Genomic DNA, 23,100 nt, shown 5'->3' on the forward strand with positions numbered 1-23,100 from the left:
TCCTTCCTCCTTTCCCTTCATTCAAAGGGAAAGATTTTGGCAAAGATTTTCTTCCATTCTGTAGGCTCTCTCTTCATGTTCTTGATTTTTTCCTTTGCAGTAAAGAAGCTTTTTAGTTTGAATCCATTCCATTTATTGATTCCTGATTTTACTTCTTGCATTGTAGGAGTCTTATTGAGGAAGTTGGTTCCTAAGCCAACATGAGAGAGTTGGTCCTACTTTTTCTTCTATTAGGCACAGGGTCTTTGGTCTAATGCCTAGGTCCCTAGTCCAATTTGAGTTGTATTTTGTGAAGGGTGAGAGGGGTTCAATTTCATTGTGCTACCTATGGATTTCCAGTTTTACCACCACCATTTGTTGAAGAGGTTTTTTTCTTCCAATGTATCTTTAATGGCACTTTTGTCTTATATGAGATAAAACTGTATTTCTGTGGGGTTTTCTCTGTTTTCTTTCTTGTACCATTGGCCTTCATGTTTGTTTTGGTGCTAATACCATGCTTTTTTTTTTGTAATCACAGTGCTGTAGTATAATTTAAGGTCTAGTGTTGTGATGCCTCCTGCTTCACTTTTTTTTCCCCCGTGGATTATTTTGGCTATTTGGGCCTCTTATTTTTCCAAATGAATTTCTTGACTGCTTTTTCTATTTTTGTGAAGAACATCATTGAAACTTTAATAGCAATTGCATTAAATTTGTATAGAACTTTTGATAGTATGACCATTTTGACAATATTAATTCTGCATATTTATTAACATGGGAGATCTTTCCATCTTCAAACGTCATCTTCAGTTTCTTCCTTTAGTGCTCTTTAGTATTTGTTGTGGAAGTCTTTCACCTCTTTTGTTAGATTGATTCCAAAATATTTCATTGTTTTTGAGGCTATTGTGTATGGGATAGTTTTCCTAATTTCTCTTTCAGTTGGTTCATCATTGTTGTGAAGGAACACAATTGATTTAATGATGTTAAGTTTATATCCTACTGATTTGCTTTTATCTGTTTATGAGTTGTGGGAGTTTTCTCATGGAATGTTTTTGGTCTTCTGAGTATATGTTATTGTCAACTAGGCATAATTTGAGTTCTTTGTGTCTTTGTATCACTTTCTTTCTTTTGTCTAATTGCTTTGGCTAGAGTTTCAAGTAATATATTGAGTAAAAGTTGTGAAAGAGGGCATCTTTGTATTATTCTGGATTTTAGAGAGAATGATTTGCATTTTTCTCTTTTTACAATGAGCTTGCCCTTTGTTATAATATATATAGCTTTTACAATGTTGAGATATGTTCCTACTATTCCTAATTTTTCTAGTGAATGGATACTGTATTTTGTCAAATACTTTTTTACTATCTATTGAGATAATCATGTGATTATTGTTTTTAAGTCTGTTAATACATTTATTAATATTTGTATGTTGAAATCAACCTTGCATCCCTAGAATGAACCCCACATGAGCATGGTTCACTATCTTTTAAATATGTTTTTGTATGTAATTTCAAAGTATTTTATTAAGAAGTTTTTCATCTATGTTCATCAGGGATATGGGTCTGAAGTTTTCTTTCACTGATGTGTCTTTGTCTGTTTTAGATATCAGGGTGATAATGGCTTCATAGAATGAATTTGGAAGGGTTCCCACCTTTTCTATGTCATGGAATAATTTGAGGAAGGTTGGTGTTAATTCTTCTGTGAAGGGCTTGTTGAACTCGGCTGAGACTCTGTATGATCCTGGGCTTTTCTTTGTTGCTAGGTTTTTGATGATGTCCTAAATTTCATTGTTGAAATGTTATCTGTTCAAATTTTCTATGTTCTCCTGATTCAATTTATATACATCATATGTTTCTAGAAATAAATTGATGTCCCAATGTTTTTCATTTTATTAGAGTATAAATTATCAAACTATTGTCTGATTATCATCTTTATTTTGGTAGTGTTCATGTTTATATTTCCTTTTTCATCAAAAATTTTAATCATTTGTTATATCCCTCTTACTCTTGGTTAACATGGATAAGTGTTTATCAATATTATTCATTTTTTCAAAGAACTTTTTGTTTCTTTGGTACTTTTTAATTGTTATTTGCTGTTGTAGTTGGTTCAGTTTCATTGATTTCAGCTGATTTTATTTATTATCTGTCTTCTAATTTTGTTGTGGATTTGTTCTTTGTTCTAGGCCTTTGAGATATAAAGTTAAATTATTTATCTGGATACTTTCTATTCTTTTAATGAACAAGTTAAATGCAGTGAACATTCCTCTTAGAATTGCCTTAATAGTGTCAATAGATTTTCATTTTTTGCTGCTATTCTCATTTCCCTCTAAGTGTTTTGTTAATTTCATTCCTGTTTTCTCTGCTCTCCATTGATCATTGAATAGTGTATTAGTCTTCAGATTTTAGAGTTGTTCCCATTTTGTATTTTATTGTTGATTTCTAATTTCATTCAATTATGATATAATAGAATACATGGCATTTCTTTATTTTTTGTGTTTTGTGAAAGTTGCATTTTGGCCTAAGATACGGTTATTTTAGAAAATCATATATATACGTTATGTGTACATTATTAATATATATATATATATATATATATATATATATATATACTGCCAGTAAGAGTATCTTTAGTCATTCTCTATATATTATATATATATAATACATCATAATGATAATATATAAGATAATAAGATATATGAGATACATATTTTATGTAATATCTATATACGTTATGTGTACATTATTAATTATATTTTTATTTCTATAGCTCCTTTCTTTAGTTTTTGTGTAGTGATGAGAGAGGTGTGTTAAACTTATCAAGTATTCTTGTATCTGGTTTATTTGATTCTTGAACTTGAAAGGATTTGTTTGATGAATGTAGATGTTTCATCATTTGGGGCATAAATATTTACAATTGTTATATCTTGTTGATTTAAAATTCATTTAAGCAGTATAGAATATCCTTCTTTGTCCCTTCTGATTAACTTTGGCTTGAAATCTTCGTTTTCTGATATGAGGATAGAAACCTTTGCTTGTTCTTGAGATCCATGTGAATGATATACCTTTTTCCCCATCCTTTTACCTTCAGTTTGTGGATGTCTTTGCCTGTGAGGTTAGTCTCTTGGAGACAGAATATTGTTGGGTCTTGCTTTTAAATCAATATGCCAATCTATGTCGTTTGATTGATGAGTTTAGGTCATTTACATTCAGTGGTATTATTGAGAAATAATTTTTATTCCCTGTCATTTTTGGCTTTTAATTTGAGTTATTGTCTCCTTTGGCTATGCTTTCAGTATAATTCCCTTCTCTGTTGGTTTTCACTTTTACTTTTCATTTCTTTTTGAAATATTTTATTGAGTATGGTTTTTAGTGCACATTTTCTAGTTGTGAATTCTTTTACTTATCATGGAAGTTTTTATTTCATCATCAGTTCTGAAGCTTAATTTTGCTAGTATAGTAGTCTGGCTGCCATCCATTTTCTTTCAGAGCTCGGTATATATTATTCCAAGACATTCTAATTTGGGGGGGTCTGAGTTGAGAAATCAACTGAGATCCAGATTGGTTTCCCTCTAAATGAGACCTATCGTTTTTCTCTAGCAACTTTTAAAGTTCTTATTCTTTATGTTAGGCATTTTCATAGTAATGTGCCTTTGTGTGGGTCTGTTGGAATTTTGTATATTTGGAGTCCTGTAACCCTCCTGTATTTGATTTCCATTTCATTCTTAAAGTTATGGAAATTTTCTGATATTTTATTGAAAAGATTGAACATTGCTTTGTTTTGTATTTCAGCCTTCATTTAGCTTGATAAATCTTGAATTTAGTCTTTTCATATAATCCCATATTTCTTGAATATTCTTTTCATGGTTTCTTAACATCTTTTCTCCATGGCTAACTTTACTTTCAAGATTTTATATTTTGTCTTTATTGCCTAAAACTCTGTCTTCCAAGTGGTCTGGTATGCTGGTGATAATTTTCATTGAATTTTTTTATTTGGCTTATTGATTCCTTCATTTTGAGGATTTCTGCTTGATTTTCCTCCAAAATCTGTATCTCTTTATTTTAGTGATCTTTCACTTTCTGTATTTTCTCTCTGATTTTATTTCTTACATTGTCCTTACCTTACATGTCAGTTTTTAACTCTGAACATTCTAAACTCCTTCTCTGACATATTTTCCACTGTGTTGTCCATGGATTCTGTTACTGAGGTATTTTGGTTTGTTTGGGGTGATTTGTTACTTTGCTTTTTCATGCTGTGTCAACCCATATAAAAGTATGGATCTGAGGCAGTACAGTTTTGACCCTGTGGACTTACAGTGTCCCTGAAACTTCATAGCTTAGCAGCCAATGAATAATAATAATAACAACCATTGTAAACAATATACAGCATTAAACCAAATAGTTCCTGCTATGACCTATACATTGTTGATTGGCACAGTAAACAGAAATGATGTGATCATTTATTGCCCACAGTAAAAACAGAAAGTTTGCAAAAAGGTTTACAATTTCAAATGGTGAACAGGAAGAGAATAGAAGCAATGTAGGATATGTAGATTACGAGTAAGAAGAGAAAAAATTGAAGTTAACTTCAATGGGGACTGAAAGAGAGAACAGTAGAGATTGACTGTTAGCAGAAGAGAGAAAGAAAAGGGAAACAGATAAGTGTGAGAGAAAAGTATGTAAAAATAAAATAAATAAATATAAAAATAGAAGAGTACATAACAAAACTGAAGTATACTATTTAGAATCCTAGTCCCATGAAAAATAACTTCTTTCCAAAATATTAGAAATGATAAAAAAGAAACAAATATGTATATATTTCCATGAATCATTCAGTTCACAAATAAAGAGATAAAAGGAAAAAGGGGGGGAAAAGATGAAAACTTTCAGAATTGTTTCATTGGAATTCAGAAAACTCTCAGTTTCCCTTCTCAGCAGTGTTAGGTGGGGTGGGCTGGAATGTGATGACTCCTTCACCCTCAAGGTGGGGTTGCTGGAGTGTGAGAGAGAAGATCCCATTGGTGGAGCTCCTGGAGGTGGGGTTTAAGCTTGGTCAGTTTCCAGGTTCTTTCTTGAATGTCGATTGGTCCAAAGATTTTAAATCAGCTCAGCTCCAGTTCCCAGCAGTTACTTGTTCACACTGGGAGACTCCACCCCAGAAATCTCTCCTGGGTTCCACTTTTGCAGTGTAGGAGTCAGTCCTTAGTTCCCTCTGTCATGCTTGGATTAAAAATTACTGGTCTCAGGTTTAATCTCTAAACTCAATCATTCCCACCCCCATCCTTTTGAATTCCTTGCTAGGCGCAGCTCTCCCAGCTGGCCTTTTAAACCACCAGAGTCAAGTTGGATGGGTTTCTATGACCCGTATTCTCCTGTGTAAATTTTTTCCACGTTTGATTTTCTCCTCGTCACTTAGCCACTCTCTATGTCATGCGGTATTGGTTTGCCAGTCCTGTAGTTAGGGAGGAGCTACTCATGCTGTCAGCTTCTATACTGCACCTGCAGAATGGCTCCATCCTGTTTTCTGTAGGCAACTTGGAGAGATGTGGCTTCTTTTCTTCACTAGGGTATTGTGCAGAATGCTTTTTTGAGTTAGTGTGCAGGGTCTTTGAACTTTGATATCTCTATACCCAGACACACCAGTTGTATCTTTAAAATGTGGGATCCTTTACTTAATTCTCTTATCTTTCCACTTTGCTTGTCTGGGAAGCACTCTGAGTGCACCACCAGTGGCAGCAATGGTGCTGGGGATTACTTGCTTTCTTTTATTTTTTTTAATACTGGGGATTGAACTCAAGGGCACTCAACCACTGAGCCACAACCCCAATCCTATTTTGAATTTTATTTTAAGACAGGGTCTTACTTAAGATTTGCTAATAAGGCCTTGCTATTGCTGAGGCTGACTTTGAACTCAGGATCCTCCTGACTTAGCCTCCCCAACTGCTGGGATTATAGGCGTGTGTCACTGTACCTGGCATTTCCTTATTTTATTATAGCCAACCTCCTGAGTTCCCTTTTGTTTCGAATGTTCAATATTAGTTCCTGGTAAAGTCCATTTTTAAAATTTTTTTTACCTACCTTTCTAAGAATCTGCTGAGTTGCTTTCTTGGTTTTATGCCACTGAGCAGCCAGGGGGGAAAAAAAAACAAAAAAAAACCTCTCCTGTTCCACCATCTTGAAAATCTTTGCTTTTCTTTCTTTTGATAGCATAGGCATTAGTCATGTGACATAATCTCTGTGTACCTCATTTTCTTCATGAAGAGTATTATAACAATGTCAATTTTAAATGATGTTAAGAGATTTAAATGTGTCACTATTTTTAAATTTCCTGTAATGGTATTTGACATTTAATAACTGCTAGGTAAGCATTTGTTAAGTAAAAATGAATGTAGCTACATATATGAATTTACTCCCAATTATGATTAGTTGCAATATGTATTTGAATTATTTAAATAATCAAGATTGTATCTTTCTCTGTTTAATTTTCTACAGCATATCGTGAACCTCATTATTATTATCAGTTCACAGCTCGGTATCATGCAGCTCCCTGCAATAGTATCTATAATATTTCCTTTGAGAAGAAACTTCTTCAGATTTTAAGCAAATTGGTTCTTGACCTTTCATGTGAAATTTCCTTACTTAAATCTGAATGCCATCGTGTTAAAATGCAAAGAGCTGGTTTGCAAAATGAATTATTCTTTACATTTTCAGGTAAGTGTAAAAACTTTCTTAAAAAATTAAATCACATAACAAATTTTGAATACTTTATGAATTACCAGCAGTATTTTTGGAATATAAATTGTATAAATTAAGTATATTTTCTGTTCTGTGTTTTGATTTTAGGGCTAATAACTCCCAAATAAAGTCCCAATTTAGGTACTCAATGAGAAGTTTGCTCTTTCAAATAACTTAAACCTTCCTTTGATAATTTACTATAGGATGGAATTTAGCATAGGATATATTGTGATATTTAGTTACAATGGTTTAATATGTGAAAACATCTAATTAGGAGATTGGTTAACATTGTAGACCAGAAGAACCATTTAGCTTCCTGTACTTTTCTTGATCTAAAGGGAAGCCTAAAGACAAAGAACTCAACTTGAGTTGCAAGGATTTTAGATTTATAAATGGTCTGTTTAAGAAAGTTCTTTCAGGGATCCTACAGAATGGGAGCAACTTTTTACCACATGTGCATAACATCCAGTGCTAATCTCTAGGAAAGATAAAGAACTCAAAAATCTTACTTCAAAAAAAAACAAATAACCCAATCAATAAATGGGCCAAAGATCTGAACAGAGACTTCTCACAAGCTGATGTAAAGTTAATCAACAAATATATGAAAAAAATGTTCATCATCTCTAGTAATTAGAGAAATGCAAATCAAAACTACTCTAAAATTTCATCTCCCTCCAGTTATGGCAGCTATTAAAAATACTGTGTGTTGGCGATAAGTGTTGGCAAGTATTTGGGGAAAAGGGCACTCTCATACGTTGCTGGTGGGACTACAAATTGGTACAGCCATATGGAAAGAAGTATGGAAAACTGGGAATGGAACTACCATTTGACCCATCTATCCCACTCCTGGTTTATATCCAAAGGACTTAAAAACAGGATACTACAGGGACACAGCCACACCAATTTTGTAGCAGCACAGTTCACAACAGATAAATTATGGAACCAACCTAATTGCCCTTCAGTAGATGAATGGATAAAGAAAATGTGGTATATATACACAATGGATTATTACCCAGCATTAAGAGAATAAAATCATAGCATTTACAGGTAAATGGATAGAGTTGGAGAATATAATGCTAAGTGAAGTAAGCCAATCTCTAAAAACCAAATGCCAAATGATTTCTCTTACACAAGAATGCTTATTCATAAAGGGGATGCCTGGCGAGCATGGAAGCAATAGACAAACTTTAGATAGGGAAAAGGGGAGGAAGGGGAAGGGAAAGGGTATGAAGGTAAGAAAGACCGTGGAATGAGATGGATGTCATTACCCTAACTACATCTATGAAAACACAAATGGTGTAACTCTACTTTGTGTACTACCAGAGAAATGAAAAATTGTGCTCTATATGTGTAATATGAATTGAATCGCATTCTGTTGTCATATATAACAAATTAGAATAAATAAAATTTAAAAAAATAGAAAAAAAGGAAGGCTGTCTCAGGAGTAGCCATCCGTGTGTGTGTGTGTGTGTGTGTGTGTGTGTGTGTGTGTGTGTGTGTTTTAATTTTCTGCCTTTCAAAAAAATTTTGATGTTTTTCTATAGTGGGGATTGAACCTACATGTATATTACCACTGAACTACATTTTTTTTTTTTTATTTTGAGACTTGTTCTTATTAAGTTGTTTCAGGCAGGCCTTGAAATTATGATCCTCCTGCTTTAGCCTCTATGTTACAAGCATGCATCACAGCATTCCACTGAGCTCATTCATGTGTTTTATAGCATGCTTCCCCTCCCATTTCATCTCAAAAGCTATTGCTTGCTATATTTCTTTCTTCTTCCATATTTTCCTTTGATTTCTCTGTAATCAGTGTTTGATGATACTTACCTATTTCCCTAACTTTTTCTTCTCTTTCTTTTCTCTTATTCATATTTTGATCATTTAGTATTTAATTTTGAAAGACACAATTGTATGACATTTAGATTTAAAGGCAAAGGACATAAGCAGTTCAACCTAATTTCCAGTCTTGATCTTCCTTGCCAAGTTTTTTCTCAAAAAAAAAAAAAAAAACAAAAAAAACCCAAAAAACAAAAACCCTGAAATTTGTCTCCAATCCCTAAAACAAATGACCAGAGGCAGACTGTTTGTTTAGTTTTTAGTTTTTCAAAAATGCAAAGACTTTGTAACTTTTGTAACTTTTCAGTGTTTCTATGACAGCTTGATGTTGATCACAATTACATAGTTTACTATCTGCTACTCTATTTTTTGCCACACACAAAAAAAGCCATTGGAATTTTGCTAGGGATTTTATTAAAATCTGTATATGGGTTTGGATATTTTTGCCAGCTTAACAGTATTGTATGTTAGTTTACAAACAGAATATCTGTCCATTAATTTAAGAACTTTGCTTCATTTCAGAGTGTTTTATAGTTATCAGTATAAAAACAGTGACAAATTTAGTTTTTATTGATATAATTATACAAAATAATGGATTCATTGTGGCATATTTTATATATACATAACATAATTTGGTCAGTTTCATTTCTCAGTACCTTTCCTTTCTATCCTCTCCTTCTCTCTCCAATCTTCAACCTCTGGTGTACTGTCTTCCTTCGCTTTTCAGGACCATCCTCTTTGTGCATTTTTCCTTCTAACTCCCACATATAAGAGAAAAACATATGGCCCTTGATGTTTCTTAGTCTGTTTTATTTCATTTAACATGATGTTCTATGCTTCCATCCATTTACTTGCAAGTCCTATAATTTTGCTCTTTATGCCTTCATAAAATTCCATTGTGTACATATACCACGTTTTGCCTATCCATTGGTTGATGGACACCAGCTGGTTCCATAACTTGGTCATTGTAAATTGTGCTACTATACCATGCATACACATGTATAACCACAGTATGATGCCTTCAGTTCTTCTGGAAAACACTGAGATCATATGTTGGTTCTATTCCTACTCTTTTGAGAAACTCCATACTTAACTTTTTTTTTTTTTTAAAGAGAGAGTGAGAGAGGAGAGAGAGAAAGAGAGAGAATTTTTAATATTTATTTTTTAATTCTCGGCGGACACAATATCTTTCTTGGTATGTGGTGCTGAGGATCGAACCCGGGCCGCACGCGTGCCAGGCGAGCGCACTACCGATTGAGCCACATCCCCAGCCCTATACTTAACTTTTTTAATGGTTTCACTGATTCACAACCCTACCAACAGTGTATAAGTGTTCCCCCCATCTTCATCAGCATTTATTATTATTATTTGTATTATTGGTGATTGCTGTTTTAATTGAGTAAGATGTAAGTTCAGTGTTGTTTTGATTTGTACTTTATTGATTGCTAATACTTTTTTCACATATTTTTGGTCATTTCTGTTTTTTCTTTTGAGAAATGTCTGTTTAGATACTTTGCCCATTTATTAAATTGGTTGTTTTTTTTCAGTGCTAAGTTTTTTTATATACTTTAGATATTAATCCTGTGTCTTAAGAGTAACTGACAAAGATTTTCTAATATTCTATTTGCTCTCTCTTTATAATCTTGATTCTTTTGCTCTATAGAAGTTTTTCAATCTAATATCATTCCACTTATTAATTGTTGGTGTTACTTTCTGAACTTTAGGGGTCATATTGAGGAAGTTACTGCCTGCTCCTACATGTTAGACCCTGTGTTTTCTTCTAGAAAACGCAAAATTTCTCTTCATTACTAGGTCTTTTATTTTCTTTAAGTTAACGATGATGAAGGGTGTGAAATTGGGCCCTAGGTTCACTAGGTTTGCGTTTTACATATGGATATCCAGTTTTCTTAAGTGCCATTTGTTTAAAAGGCTGTCCTTTCTCCATTGAATGCTTTTAGCACGTGTTAAGAATCAGATGACTGTATGTATGTGGGTTTGTTCCTGTGTCTTCTGTTCTATTCCATTGATCTTCATGTCTATTTCACTACCACTGCTATGCTATGTGGACTTATCTCTGTTTTGTATTCTGCTCTGCTGGTCTGCATGTTTGATTTTGTGTGGTATTGTGCTGTTTTAGTTACTATGGCTCTGTAGTATAATTTGCAATCAGGTATTGTAATGCCTCTAACATTACTCTTTTTTATTAGAATCGCTTTGACTATTCTGGATTTTTTACCTTTCATAAAATTGTAGGAATATGTTGTGAAGAATGTCATTGACATTTTGATGGGGATCATGTTTTTATTGTTGAGATTGTTCACCTCCTTGGTTAGATTTAGTCTTATTTTTTTATTCTATTGTGAATCAATTTGGTTCATTCATTATTCAGCAGATTCCTTATTGACATATATAAAAGCTATTAATTTTTTGATTTTTGTTTTCTGCTACTTTGCTGAATTTATTGATCAACTTTGAAAGTTTTGTGGTGGGGTTTTTGAATCTTTTAAGTATAGGATTATATCATCTAGAAACACTGATAATTAGACTTCTTGTAAAACTTGTATCCTTTTATTTCCTTCTCTTGACTAACTGCTCTGGCTAAAATTTCAAGTACTATATTATATAGGAGAGGTCAGAATGGAGATTTTAGTCTTGCTCCTAATTTTAGAGAAGATGATTTCAATTTTTCCCTATTCAATATGATGCTGGCTTTTTGATTTTCATATATAGCATTGATGAGGTTCATTCTGTTCATTGAATGATGAGGTTCATTGATGAGTTCATTCTGTCCCTAGTTTCTTCAGTGTTTTTATCATAAATGGGTATTGAATTTTGTAAAAGGCTTTTTTCTGCATCTTTTTAGGTAGTCATATGATTTTCCCTTAATTCTGCATATGTGATGAATAATATTTTTTGGTTTGCATATGTCCAGTCAACCTTATATCCTTGGGGTAAAAGCAACTTGATCCTAATGTAAAATCTTCTTAATGCATTTGAATACAAATTGCTAATATTTTTAAGGATTTTTGTATCTATGTTAATCAGGCACATTGGTCTGTAGTTTTCTTTTCTTGATGTATTCTTATCTGGTTTTGGTGTCAGGATAAGACTGGCTTCATAAAATGAATACAGGTGTTTACAAGTGTTCTTTCCACCTTCAACTTCATGGAATAATTTGACCATCATTGATTATAGTTCTTCTTTAAAGGTCTGGTAAAATGCATCTGGGGAAAGATTTGGTCCTGGGATTTTCATTGTTGGAGAGGTTTACTTTGTTGCTGTTGTTTTGTATTTTTTAAATTATAGCCTCAATCTCATTGCTTATTATCAATTTGTTTAGATATTATCTTCTTTTTTGTTTCAATTTTGTTTGGGTCATACATGTCTAGAAATCTGTCTATTTCTTCTAGATTTTCCAATTTATTGGAATATAAGTTTTTAAACTAGTTACTAATTAATCTCTTGATTTCAGAAATGTGTTTGGCAATATCTTCTTCTTCATCTCTATTTTTATTAATTTGCGTCTTTACTTTGGTTAATTTGTTAAAGGTTTATCAATATTATTTATTCTTCAAAAGAACCTACTCCTCTTTCATTGATCTTTTGTATTGTTCTTTTATTGTATATTTAATAATTTCAGCTGTGATCTTCCCTTCTACTATTTTGGAATTGTTTTATTCTTATTTTTCTAGGACCTTGAGATACATACTAGGTTGTTTATGTGGGATTTTTATGATGTATGCACATAAGCGCACGCATAGCTATAAACTTTTCTCTTTGAAACCACTTCATAGTGTCCCAGAGATTCTGGTGTTGTATTTGCTATTCTCCTTTATTTCTAGGTATTTTCAAATTTCTCCCCTGATTTCATCTCTCATCTGTTCATCATTCAAAAGTGTATTATTCACTGGGCGCTGTGGCACAGGCTTGAAATCCCAGTTGTTTGGGAGGCTTAAGACAGGAGGATCACAAGTTCAAAGATAGCCTAAGCAATGGTGAAGCAGTAAGCAACTCAGTGAGACCCTGTCTCCAAATAAAATACAAAATGGGGCTAGGGATATGGCTCAGTGGTCAAGTGCCCCTGAATTCAATCCCCGGTAACAAAAAAAAAAAATGGTGTATTGTTCAATCTCCATGTATTTATGTAATTTCTATTGTTTATTTTTCTTGCTAATGATTTCTAATTTCATTTTCTTGTCATATGTTAAGTGCAAGAAGTTAAATTGTTTTTTTAAAAATCTTGTAAGACTTGCTTCATGATCTAAGATATTGTCTATTTTAAAGAAGGTTCTATGAGAGTCTGAGAAGAGACTGAATTCAGCTGTTGTTAGGTGAAATATTCTATAGATGTCTTTTAGGTCCATTTCATATGTATTATTTTTTAGGTTTGTCCAAAGAATTTTTTATTAGTTTTATATTTGGACAGTCTGTCTCTTCATGAAAGAAGTATATTGAAATCATCTAGTATTATTGTATTGGCATCAGAATCTTTATGTTGAATAGTGTGTATTTTATGTAATCGAATAATTTGGGGCACAAATATTTACTATTATTTTGTTTTCCTTTTGGATTCTTCCCAATATGAAGTGACCTTCTTTGTCTCTTCTTAATTTTGTCTTGAAGTCTGCCTTATCCAAAATGAGAATAGTTATTCCTTCTTGTTTTAGACCTTCATTTGCATGGAATATCATTTTCCATTCTTTCCCTTCAGCTTATGAATGTCTTTTCCTGTAAGTAAGCAACATATTATTAGGTCTTGTTTTTTAATTCAGTCTGCTAGTTTGTTTTTTTTTTAAATTTAAATGTGGAGACCATTTATATTGTGTAATTACAGGTATTTATTTCCTCCCATTTTTGATTCATTTCTAATGTTTAATTCAGTCCTAATACTCATTTGCTCAGCTACTTTTCTAATGAAATTCATCTATTCACAAGCTCAGGGATTTTTTTCTTTCTTCTTCTTCTTCTCTTCTTCTTCAAAACAAAACAAACCTTTTATGTGTAGTATTTCCTTAAGTATTTTTGTAGTGCTGCCTTAGTACTCCTGAATTCTTTTAGTTGTTGTTTTTCTTGGAAGATTTTTATTTCTTCACTAATTCTGAAGGATAGGTTTGCTTTTATTTATTTTCCTTAATGGAAGCTTTGATTATTGAATTTTTATCTTCTCTAATATGTATTCACTTTGTTATAAATTTCTTTGTAAGCACTGTATGCCACAAATTTTAATAAGTTGTGTTTTCACATTTATGTACTTTGAAATATATAATTTTTCTTGACAAATCATAAGCTATATATTAATGTTTTAAATGTCAAGGTTCTTGGGATTTTCCAGGTATTTTCTGTTATGGATTTGCAGTTTGATGCTTTTGTGGACTGAATGCATACATTGTATTGTTTATATTTTTTAAAAAATGTTAATATCTTTAATATGACCCCAAATGTGGTCCTATTAGTGAGGGTTTAATGTGAGCTTGAAAATAATGTTTATTTACTGTTGTTGTATGAAATATTTTCTGAATGTCAGTTTAGTACAATTGAAGGGTGGTATTTCTCAGGTCAACTGTATTCTTTTTCACTTTTTTGGTTTTTAGATTTTTTAGTTACTAATAGAGAGGTGTTGATATCTCCACATATAATAGTTGTTTCTTGTATTTTTCCTTACAGTTTTAATAATATTTTGCCTCAGGTGGCTGTGTTCTCTATTGTTAGGTACATACACATTAGAGATTCTGGTGTCTTTGTGGATAATTGATTTATTCCTGACAATTATGTTTGCCTTCATCTACTTTCTCTGAAATTATTATTGATACTCCAGCTTTTTTATTTTGATTCATATAAGCTTGGCATATTTTTCTCCATCTCTTTGCTTTTTATCTGTCCATATATTTATATTTTAAAAAGGTTCAGTATGAACAATATATACTACCCTCCATGGTTTTTAATGAGAAGTCTGATGTTGATCTTATTATAAGACTCATTAAATGTGACAAATTACTTCTTTCTTGCAGCTTTCAAGATTCTGTCTTTCTCTTTCACACTTGACAGTTTGAGTATAATATGACACAATGTGGAATTCCTTGCATTTCCCCTGGGATTTATGTGGATTTCTCTGATCATCTTATACATGTAAATTTATACTTTTATCAAATTTGGGAAATTTTAACTGTTTGTTATTTAAATATTCATTCTGTTTTCTTTTTCTTTTCTCTTATTTTAACTCCTATTTTATGTGTATGTGATACATTTGGTGTTATCCTAGAGGTTGCCTAACTTCATTATTTTATGTTCTTCACTGACTAAATACTTTTAATGACTATCTTCAAGTTGACTGATTCTTTTTTCTGACTGCTCAATCCATTTTAAAATCTTTATGAATTCCTTCATTTGTTGTAATTTTGTGTTCTAGAATTTTTATTAGATTCCTTTGTATTATTTAACTTTTTTATATTCTGTATTTGTCAAGACAGGATTTTCCTGATTTTTTTTTTTAGTTTTTTTGTCCATAATTTTCTCCAGCTCCTTGAACATATGGGAGATAGTTGATTCAAAGATTTTATCTAGTAAATACACATTAAAGTTTTTTAGACGCTCTGTGGGCTCTAATGTAGGGGAGATATTACTAAGGAGATGGATGATTGAGATCTTCCATAGTAAATTGTTGATTTTTAGAAAGAATTGTATAGAAAACAAACAATATCATGTATACATTTTTTTTGGAGCACTCTATAATAGCTAATGAGAGATATGGGTAGGAGTATAGGGAAAATCAAATTGTCATGATTGCTAATGGCTAAATTATTAGTAGCTTTGTTGGTCTGAAATATTTATGATTTTAATCATATTCACACAGATGTTAAAGAATGGGGAAAATTCACATTATCTCACTGCCTATTATTTTATAGAATGTGAAAATCTTGAGAGTAAATAATATGTCTGTTTATATGTTTATTAGTGATAGATCTAGGACTCAAAATAAGATTTCTTTCTATATATTTTGATGAATAGTTGAGAGAAACGAAAGGTTTTAGAGCTTTAATGAGGCAGTGAGATTGATGCTAAGATTCAGAAAGATTATTAATAGAAATCCTTTGTTTCCTATTTCTTCTTTCAGTTTTAAGTCTTGGTAGTATAGGAGGAATTTTTCAGTATTGAATTTGTTTACTTATATATTCCAAATACCTAGAACAATACTATCTGGCACATAGTTGGCTCTTGGTAGTTATTTGATAAATAATGAGACATACGTGTATGAATATGTTTATCATTTCAGTTACGATGGCCAATACCATAATCCAGTCTCATTCTCTTTCCAGTATTATTAGCAGAGTACATCTTGCATTTATCACTTTATCAGAAAACATTAAGAATTGATTTGAGCTAGTGACACACATTATAATATATGGTCAGAGTTAAATATACGATTGAATGAATGCACACACACTTATGCATACATATGCTATACAAGTTGAAATAAATCTATCATTAAACTTCTATAAAATAAAAATAACCAAGCATTATCAAGAAATTTAATTAAGTTTATTATAGAAGAGAGGTTTTCTTGATTTACATAAAACAAATATTTGGCTTAGGTTCATTCTGAAGAGTTATGTAATGTTAGAAAAAATTGCTTAAATTTTTAATGGAAGAGGAATATTAGACAAATGATCTTCAAAATCCAATTTAAATATTGTGATGCAGTACATTAGAACCTTGATAAAATATAATATATTTTCTCAGTTTCATCTCTAGACACTGAAAAAGGACCCAAGCCATGTACAGATCAAAATTGTGAATCTTCTAAAAGACTATCTAAGGTATGTTATGTGATGCTGGAAAAGAAAAAAAAGTTGAATGAACATGCTCAGTGTGTAAGTAAGCATCTTAGCTATTTATAAAATTATCTGACCCCCACAGTTAGGAATTTCAACAATAAAAATAAAATTTCATTCAGTAATAAAAGTAATATAATTGATATTTTATAGAATATTTTCAAATTTAATATTTTGTAACTGATTATATAAAAAGAATGCTTTTCCATTTATTTGGCCTTATTTGCCATTGCTAGTCAATATATAATTATTATTTATAACGTCACATTTACTAAGGAGACTCAGTAAGGAGGATCACAAGTTTGAGGTCAGTTGGGGCAAGTGAGACTCTTGTCTCAAAATAAAATTTAAAAGGCTGGGAATGTAGCTCAGTGCTTGCCCAGCATGTGGTAGGCCCTCCTGGGTTCAATCCTCAGTACTGGGGAAAAAAATTGTTGCAATTGTCCCAAATTGTTTCAATTTCCAGTAGATATTTGCATATTAACCTTATATCATGCCACTTTCTAAATTCACTTGTTAGTTCTAGTGTTTTATAGATTAATTAGGATTTTTTTTGTAATACATCATGTAATCTACAAATGGACACATTTTTACTACATTCTAATTTTTATGCTTTTTATTTCTTTGTCTGATCTTGTTTGAATGCTAGAATCCACAGTATAACAGTGAATAGATGTGGTGAGCATGGACATTTTTTTTCTTGTTTCTAGTCCTAGGGGAAAAGCATTTAATCTTTCCCCATCAAGTGTGATGTTCACTCTAGTTTTCATAAGTGCCTTTTATCAGAATGAGGAAATTTTTTTCTATTCCCATTTACTGGAGTGTATTATAAACGGATATTAAATTTTCTCAATATTTTTTTCTGATTTTATTGAAAAATGCCTTCCACATCTGCATTATATTTATCAGTATTTTATTCTAGTTTTGTCCTAATATTCCATTATGGTTTCAATTTGCATTTCTCTAATTTTTATTATGTTAATCCTCTTTTCATGTTTATTTGCCACCTACAAAATCTTAGGTAAAATGTTAAATATTTTTGCTCATCTTTTCATTGTATTGTTTTTTAAAATTGATGATTTAAAGGGTTCTTCATATCTTCTTGGTAATGGTCCTCTTTGAAATTTTTTATTTGTAATTTTTTTTTACATTGTAAGCTGTGTAATCCTCATATTCACATGAATTCTTACCAAGAAGTTTTTAATTTTTATGAGATCGGTTTTTATTATTGTTTGCATATATTGAACCAACCTTGTATCCCTGAAATGAAACCTACTTGATCATGGTGTATTATCTTATTCATAGGTTTTTTAAATACAGTTTTCTAATATCTTGTTGAGGATTTTTGCATGTATGTTTATCAGGGGCATTGGTGTTTGGTTTCCTAGATGTGTTCTAGATGTGTCTTTGTCTGATTTGGGTAGCAGGGTTATACTAGCTTCTTAGAATTAATTTCAGGGGAAATTTCAATTTTATGGAATAATTTGAAGGAGACTGGTGTGTTAGTTCTTCTTTAATATCTGATAGAACTCAGCTAAGAATCCATCTGGTCCTGGGCTTTTTGTTGTTGGTAGGATTTAAATTGCTGTTTCAATTTTATTTCTGGATATTGGTTTGTTTAGGTTTTCTGAATCTTTTTGGTTCAATTGGGATAGGTCATTTGTGTCCAGAAATTTGTCATTGTTTTTAAAAATAAACAGAATTAGAGATAAGAAATTAGATGTTACCACAGACACTTCTGAAATACAGAAGATCATGAGAAACCATTTTGAAACTTTATATTCCTATAAACTATTTCCTTTCTAGTTGTATACTAAGTCTTAATAACAGGTAGTTACTCATTCCACTGTATATGTGTTTTGTCAACACTGTTCTAGTTAGCTATTTCAGGGTCAATACCTCTCTATAATACATTTTGAATATGGTTGTATTTCCCTGAAAGATATTTTCTGGGATTTCAGTAGGAATTACATTAAACCTATTTTGGCTTATTGCATATACATATTGATTTTTTTCATCCTACAAACATGATATGACTCTTATGTCTTCTAATACATCTTGTATTAGCATTTTGCATTTTGTATTTTCAGCATACAGATCATGAACATGTTTTAGGAAGTTTGTAGTATGTATTTCCATTTGTGTGGTACTGTCTTTGGGTTTGTCATGTGTTGCCTTTATAATGCTGAAATAAGTTCCTTCTATCCCTAGTTTCTCCAGTGTTTTTTTTTAACATGAATGGTTGCTGTATTTTATCAAAGGCCTTTCCTGCATCTATTGAGATGATCATATGATTCTTGTTCTTATTTCTGTTTAAGTGATTAATTACATTGTAGATTTGGGTCTTTTCTCTCTTTCTTTGGTTAGTTTGGCTAAGGATTTATCAATATTACTTGTTTTTTGGAAGAACCAACTCTTTGTTCTGTTGATCTTGTGTTGTTTAAATTCTCAATTTTGAGATAAGAAACCGATTCCAACATGGCGGCGGGCGCGGAGAGATCAAGTCTCTGACCTCTTCAGCTGTGCAGGCATAGGGAGTCGTAAACAGCCTAATTCTGTTTGCTCAGGATCACTAGGCAATGCTGAACTGACGTGGATCTGGGGCGAACTGTTTGGGCCTCTCAGAACACACACTGAACCTGGATCGGCTGAATTCAAGCTCCCATTCGCCTGCTTCCCGCAGACAAACAGCTGTGACTCAGCACTAATCCATCTGGCTGAAACAACCGGTCAGCCCTTCTGATCCTACGGAGGTAAATGCCAACCGAGCCTTCATAGGTAGTGGCCACAGGTTTGAAACGGGGCTTGGGAGAGACAGTAAGGACCCACCCGTTGCACTGGTCACCCGGCAAAGGGAAACGAACTGTCGCCATTTGCAAGAGATACCACCATGGCAGACAACTGACATCATCAGACTGCGGCGGAGGAGATAACTTCATTGAAACCAGCGGCTACAGCATCAAATAAATTTATAGGAGTAAACAGTAACTCAGCAGTCAAACAGAACAAGAAGTAACATGAGCAGCTTCAAAAAGCAAGGAAGAAAAGGAGTACAAACAATGCAGGACAGCCTAAATATTCAGGAGGACTTAGAGTCATCAGAAAAATGGTCATATAAAGAACTCAAGGAACACCTTAGACAGATGGAATGGAACCTTAAAGAGGATACGAGACAGCAAATTCAAGCAGCGAAAGAACACATTGAGAATGTATTACACAAACAGATAAAAGAAGAAGTTAAGCACCTTTATCAGGAGATAGAGATTATAAAAAAGAATCAAACCATAATCTTAGAAATGAAGGAAACTATAAACCAAATTAAAAACTCAATTGAGAGTATCACTAACAGAGTGGAGCAAGTAGAAGCCAGAACGTCAGATAATGAAGACAAAATATTTCATCTTGAAAAGAGTCTAGCCAACTCAGAAAGGCTGGTAAAAAATCACGAGAAAAACATCCAAGAGTTATGGGATAACATAAAAAAACCAAACTTACGAGTCATCGGGATAGAAGAAGGTACAGAGATTCAAACCAAGGGAATGAGTAACCTGCTGAATGAAATAATTACAGAAAACTTTCCAGAAATAAAAAAGGAAACAGATATACAAATTGAAGATGCATACAGGACACCGAGCACACAAAATCACAGTAGACCAACGCCAAGACACATTGTTATGAAGATATCCAATATACAGAACAAAGAGAAAATATTAAAAGCTACAAGAGAAAGGAGACAGATTACATTCAGGGGTAAACCAATAAGGTTAACAACGGATTTTTCATCTCAGACACTGAAAGCAAGAAGGTCATGGAACAATGTATTTCAAACACTGAAAGACAATGGATGCCAACCAAGAATTCTGTATCCAGCAAAATTAAGCTTCAGGTATGACAACGAAATAAAAATCTTTCATGAAAAACAAAAGTTAAAAGAATTTGCAGCCAGAAAACCAGCATTGCAAAGCATTTTGAGCAAAACACTACACGAGGAAGAAATGAAAAACAATAACCAAAACCATCAGAGGGAAATGCCTCGGTAAAGACAGAGGGCGAGGGGAAAAATAATCATGGAGAAACAAACTAAATTTTTTTTTAAAAAAAAGGATAAATAATCAAAAATGGATGGAAGTACAAACCATATATCAATAGTAACTCTGAATGTTAATGGCTTAAACTCTCCAATAAAGCGACATAGGCTGATATCATGGATTAAAAAAACAAATCCAACAATATGCTGCCTCCAGGAGACACATCTGATTGGAAAAGACATACACAGGCTGAAGGTGAAAGGATGGGAAAAAATATACCACGCACACGGTCCTCGTAAGCAAGCAGGGGTGGCCATCCTCATATCGAATAAAATCGACTTCAAGACTAAGTTAATCAAAAGGGATAAAGAAGGACATTATATACTGTTAAAAGGAACCATTCACCAACAAGACATAACAATTATCAATATTTATGCACCTAATAATGGCGCTGCGACATTCATAAAACAAATTCTCCTCAAGTTCAAGAATCAAATAGACCACAACACAATAATTATGGGTGACTTCAACGCACCTCTCTCACCATTGGACAGATCCTCCAAACAAAAGTTGAATAAGGAAACTATAGAACTCAATACCACAATCAATAACCTAGACTTAACTGACATATATAGAATATATCAACCATCATCAAATGGATATACTTTTTTCTCAGCAGCACATGGATCCTTCTCAAAAATAGACCATATATTATGCCACAGGGCAACCCTCAGTAAATATAAAGGGGTGGAGATAATACCATGCATTTTATCTGATCATAATGGAATGAAACTGGAAATCAATGATAAAAGAAGGAAGGAAAAATCCTACATCACATGGAAAATGAACAATATGTTACTGAATGATCATGGGTTACAGAAGACATAAAGGAGGAAATCAAAAAATTCTTAGAGATAAATGAAAATACAGACACAACATATCGGAATCTATGGGACACAATGAAAGCAGTTTTAAGAGGAAAATTCATCGCCTGGTGGTCATTCCTCAAAAAAAGAAAAAACCAACAAATAAATGAGCTCACACTTCATCTCAAAGCCCTAGAAAAGGAAGAGCAAAACAACAGCAAATGTAGCAGAAGGCAAGAAATAATTAAAATCAGAGCAGAAATTAATGAAATTGAAACAAAAGAAACTATTGAAAAAATTAACAAAACTAAAAGTTGGTTCTTTGAAAAAATAAATAAGATCGACAGACCTTTAGCCATGCTAACAAAGAGAAGAAGAGAGAGAACTCAAATTACTAACATACGGGATGAAAAAGGCAATATCACAACAGATGCTACAGAAATACAGAAGACAATTAGAAATTATTTTGAAAACCTATATTCCAATAAAATAGAAGATAGTGAAGACATCGATAAATTTCTTAAGTCATATGATTTGCCCAGACTGAGTCAGGAGGATACACACAATTTGAACAGACCAATATCAATGGATGAAATTGAAGAAGCCATCAAAAGACTACCAACTAAGAAAAGCCCAGGACCGGATGGGTATACAGCAGAGTTTTACAAAACATTTAAAGAAGAATTAATACCAATACTTTTCAAGTTATTTCAGGAAATAGAAAAAGAGGGAGCTCTTCCAAATTCATTCTATGAGGCCAACATCACCCTGATTCCGAAACCAGACAAAGACACCTCAAAGAAAGAAAACTACAGACCAATATCTCTAATGAACCTAGATGCAAAAATCCTCAATAAAATTCTGGCGAATTGAATACAAAAACACATCAAAAAAATTGTGCACCATGATCAAGTAGGATTCATCCCTGGTATGCAAGGCTGGTTCAATATAAGGAAATCAATAAATGTTATTCACCACATCAATAGACTTAAAGATAAGAACCATATGATCATCTCAATAGACGCAGAGAAAGCATTCGACAAAGTACAGCATCCCTTTATGTTCAAAACACTTGAAAAACTAGGGATAACAGGAACGTACCTTGACATTGTAAAAGCTATCTATGCTAAGCCTCAGGCTAGCATCATTCTGAACGGACAAAAGTTGAAGGCATTCCCTCTAAAATCTGGAACAAGACAGGGATGCCCTCTATCACCACTTCTATTCAATATAGTTCTCGAAACACTGGCCAGAGCAATTAGACAGACGAAAGAAATTAAAGGCATAAAAATAGGAAAAGAAGAACTTAAATTATCACTATTTGCAGATGACATGATTCTATACTTAGAAGACCCAAAAGGGTCTACAAAGAAACTACTAGAACTAATAAATGAATTCAGCAAAGTGGCAGGATATAAAATCAACACGCATAAATCAAAGGCATTTCTGTATATCAGCGACAAAACTTCTGAAACGGAAATGAGGAAAAATACTCCATTCACAATATCCTCCAAAAAAATAAAATACTTGGGAATCAACCTAACAAAAGAGGTGAAAGATTTATACAATGAAAACTACAGAACCCTAAAAAGAGAAGTAGAAGAAGATCTTAGAAGATGGAAAAATATACCCTGTTCATGGATAGGCAGAACTAACATCATCAAAATGGTGATATTACCAAAAGTTCTCTATAGGTTTAATGCAATGCCAATCAAAATCCCAAGGGCATTTCTTGAAGAAATAGATAAAGCAATCATGAAATTCATATGGAAAAATAAAAGACCCAGAATAGCAAAAGCAATTTTAAGCAGGAAGTGTGAATCAGGCGGTATAGCGA

General features: G+C 32.6%; 2 protein-coding genes across 4 annotated transcripts in view; one reads left to right on the forward strand and one right to left on the reverse strand.

Annotated features, from left to right (window-relative positions):
- LOC101964337 (sperm microtubule inner protein 7) overlaps positions 1 to 23,100 on the reverse strand; it is a 174,086-nt gene that overhangs the window by 95,237 nt on the left and 55,749 nt on the right. The window lies entirely within an intron of this gene.
- The window catches only part of Zpbp (zona pellucida binding protein), a 103,649-nt gene that overhangs the window by 27,878 nt on the left and 52,671 nt on the right, over positions 1 to 23,100 (forward strand). For all 3 annotated transcript variants that reach the window (XR_013435026.1, XM_005337547.4, XM_021734722.3), the window contains 2 exons: positions 6,462 to 6,680; positions 16,278 to 16,354. Coding sequence is in view for 2 of the 3 variants with exons in the window: in XM_005337547.4 (XP_005337604.1) it covers positions 6,462 to 6,680; positions 16,278 to 16,354 (296 nt within the window). In the remaining variant the exon portion in view is untranslated. The remainder of the gene's footprint in view (positions 1 to 6,461; positions 6,681 to 16,277; positions 16,355 to 23,100) is intronic.

Source organism: Ictidomys tridecemlineatus, chromosome 2 (genome assembly GCF_052094955.1).
Source record: "Ictidomys tridecemlineatus isolate mIctTri1 chromosome 2, mIctTri1.hap1, whole genome shotgun sequence".
Lineage (NCBI taxonomy): Eukaryota > Metazoa > Chordata > Mammalia > Rodentia > Sciuridae > Ictidomys > Ictidomys tridecemlineatus.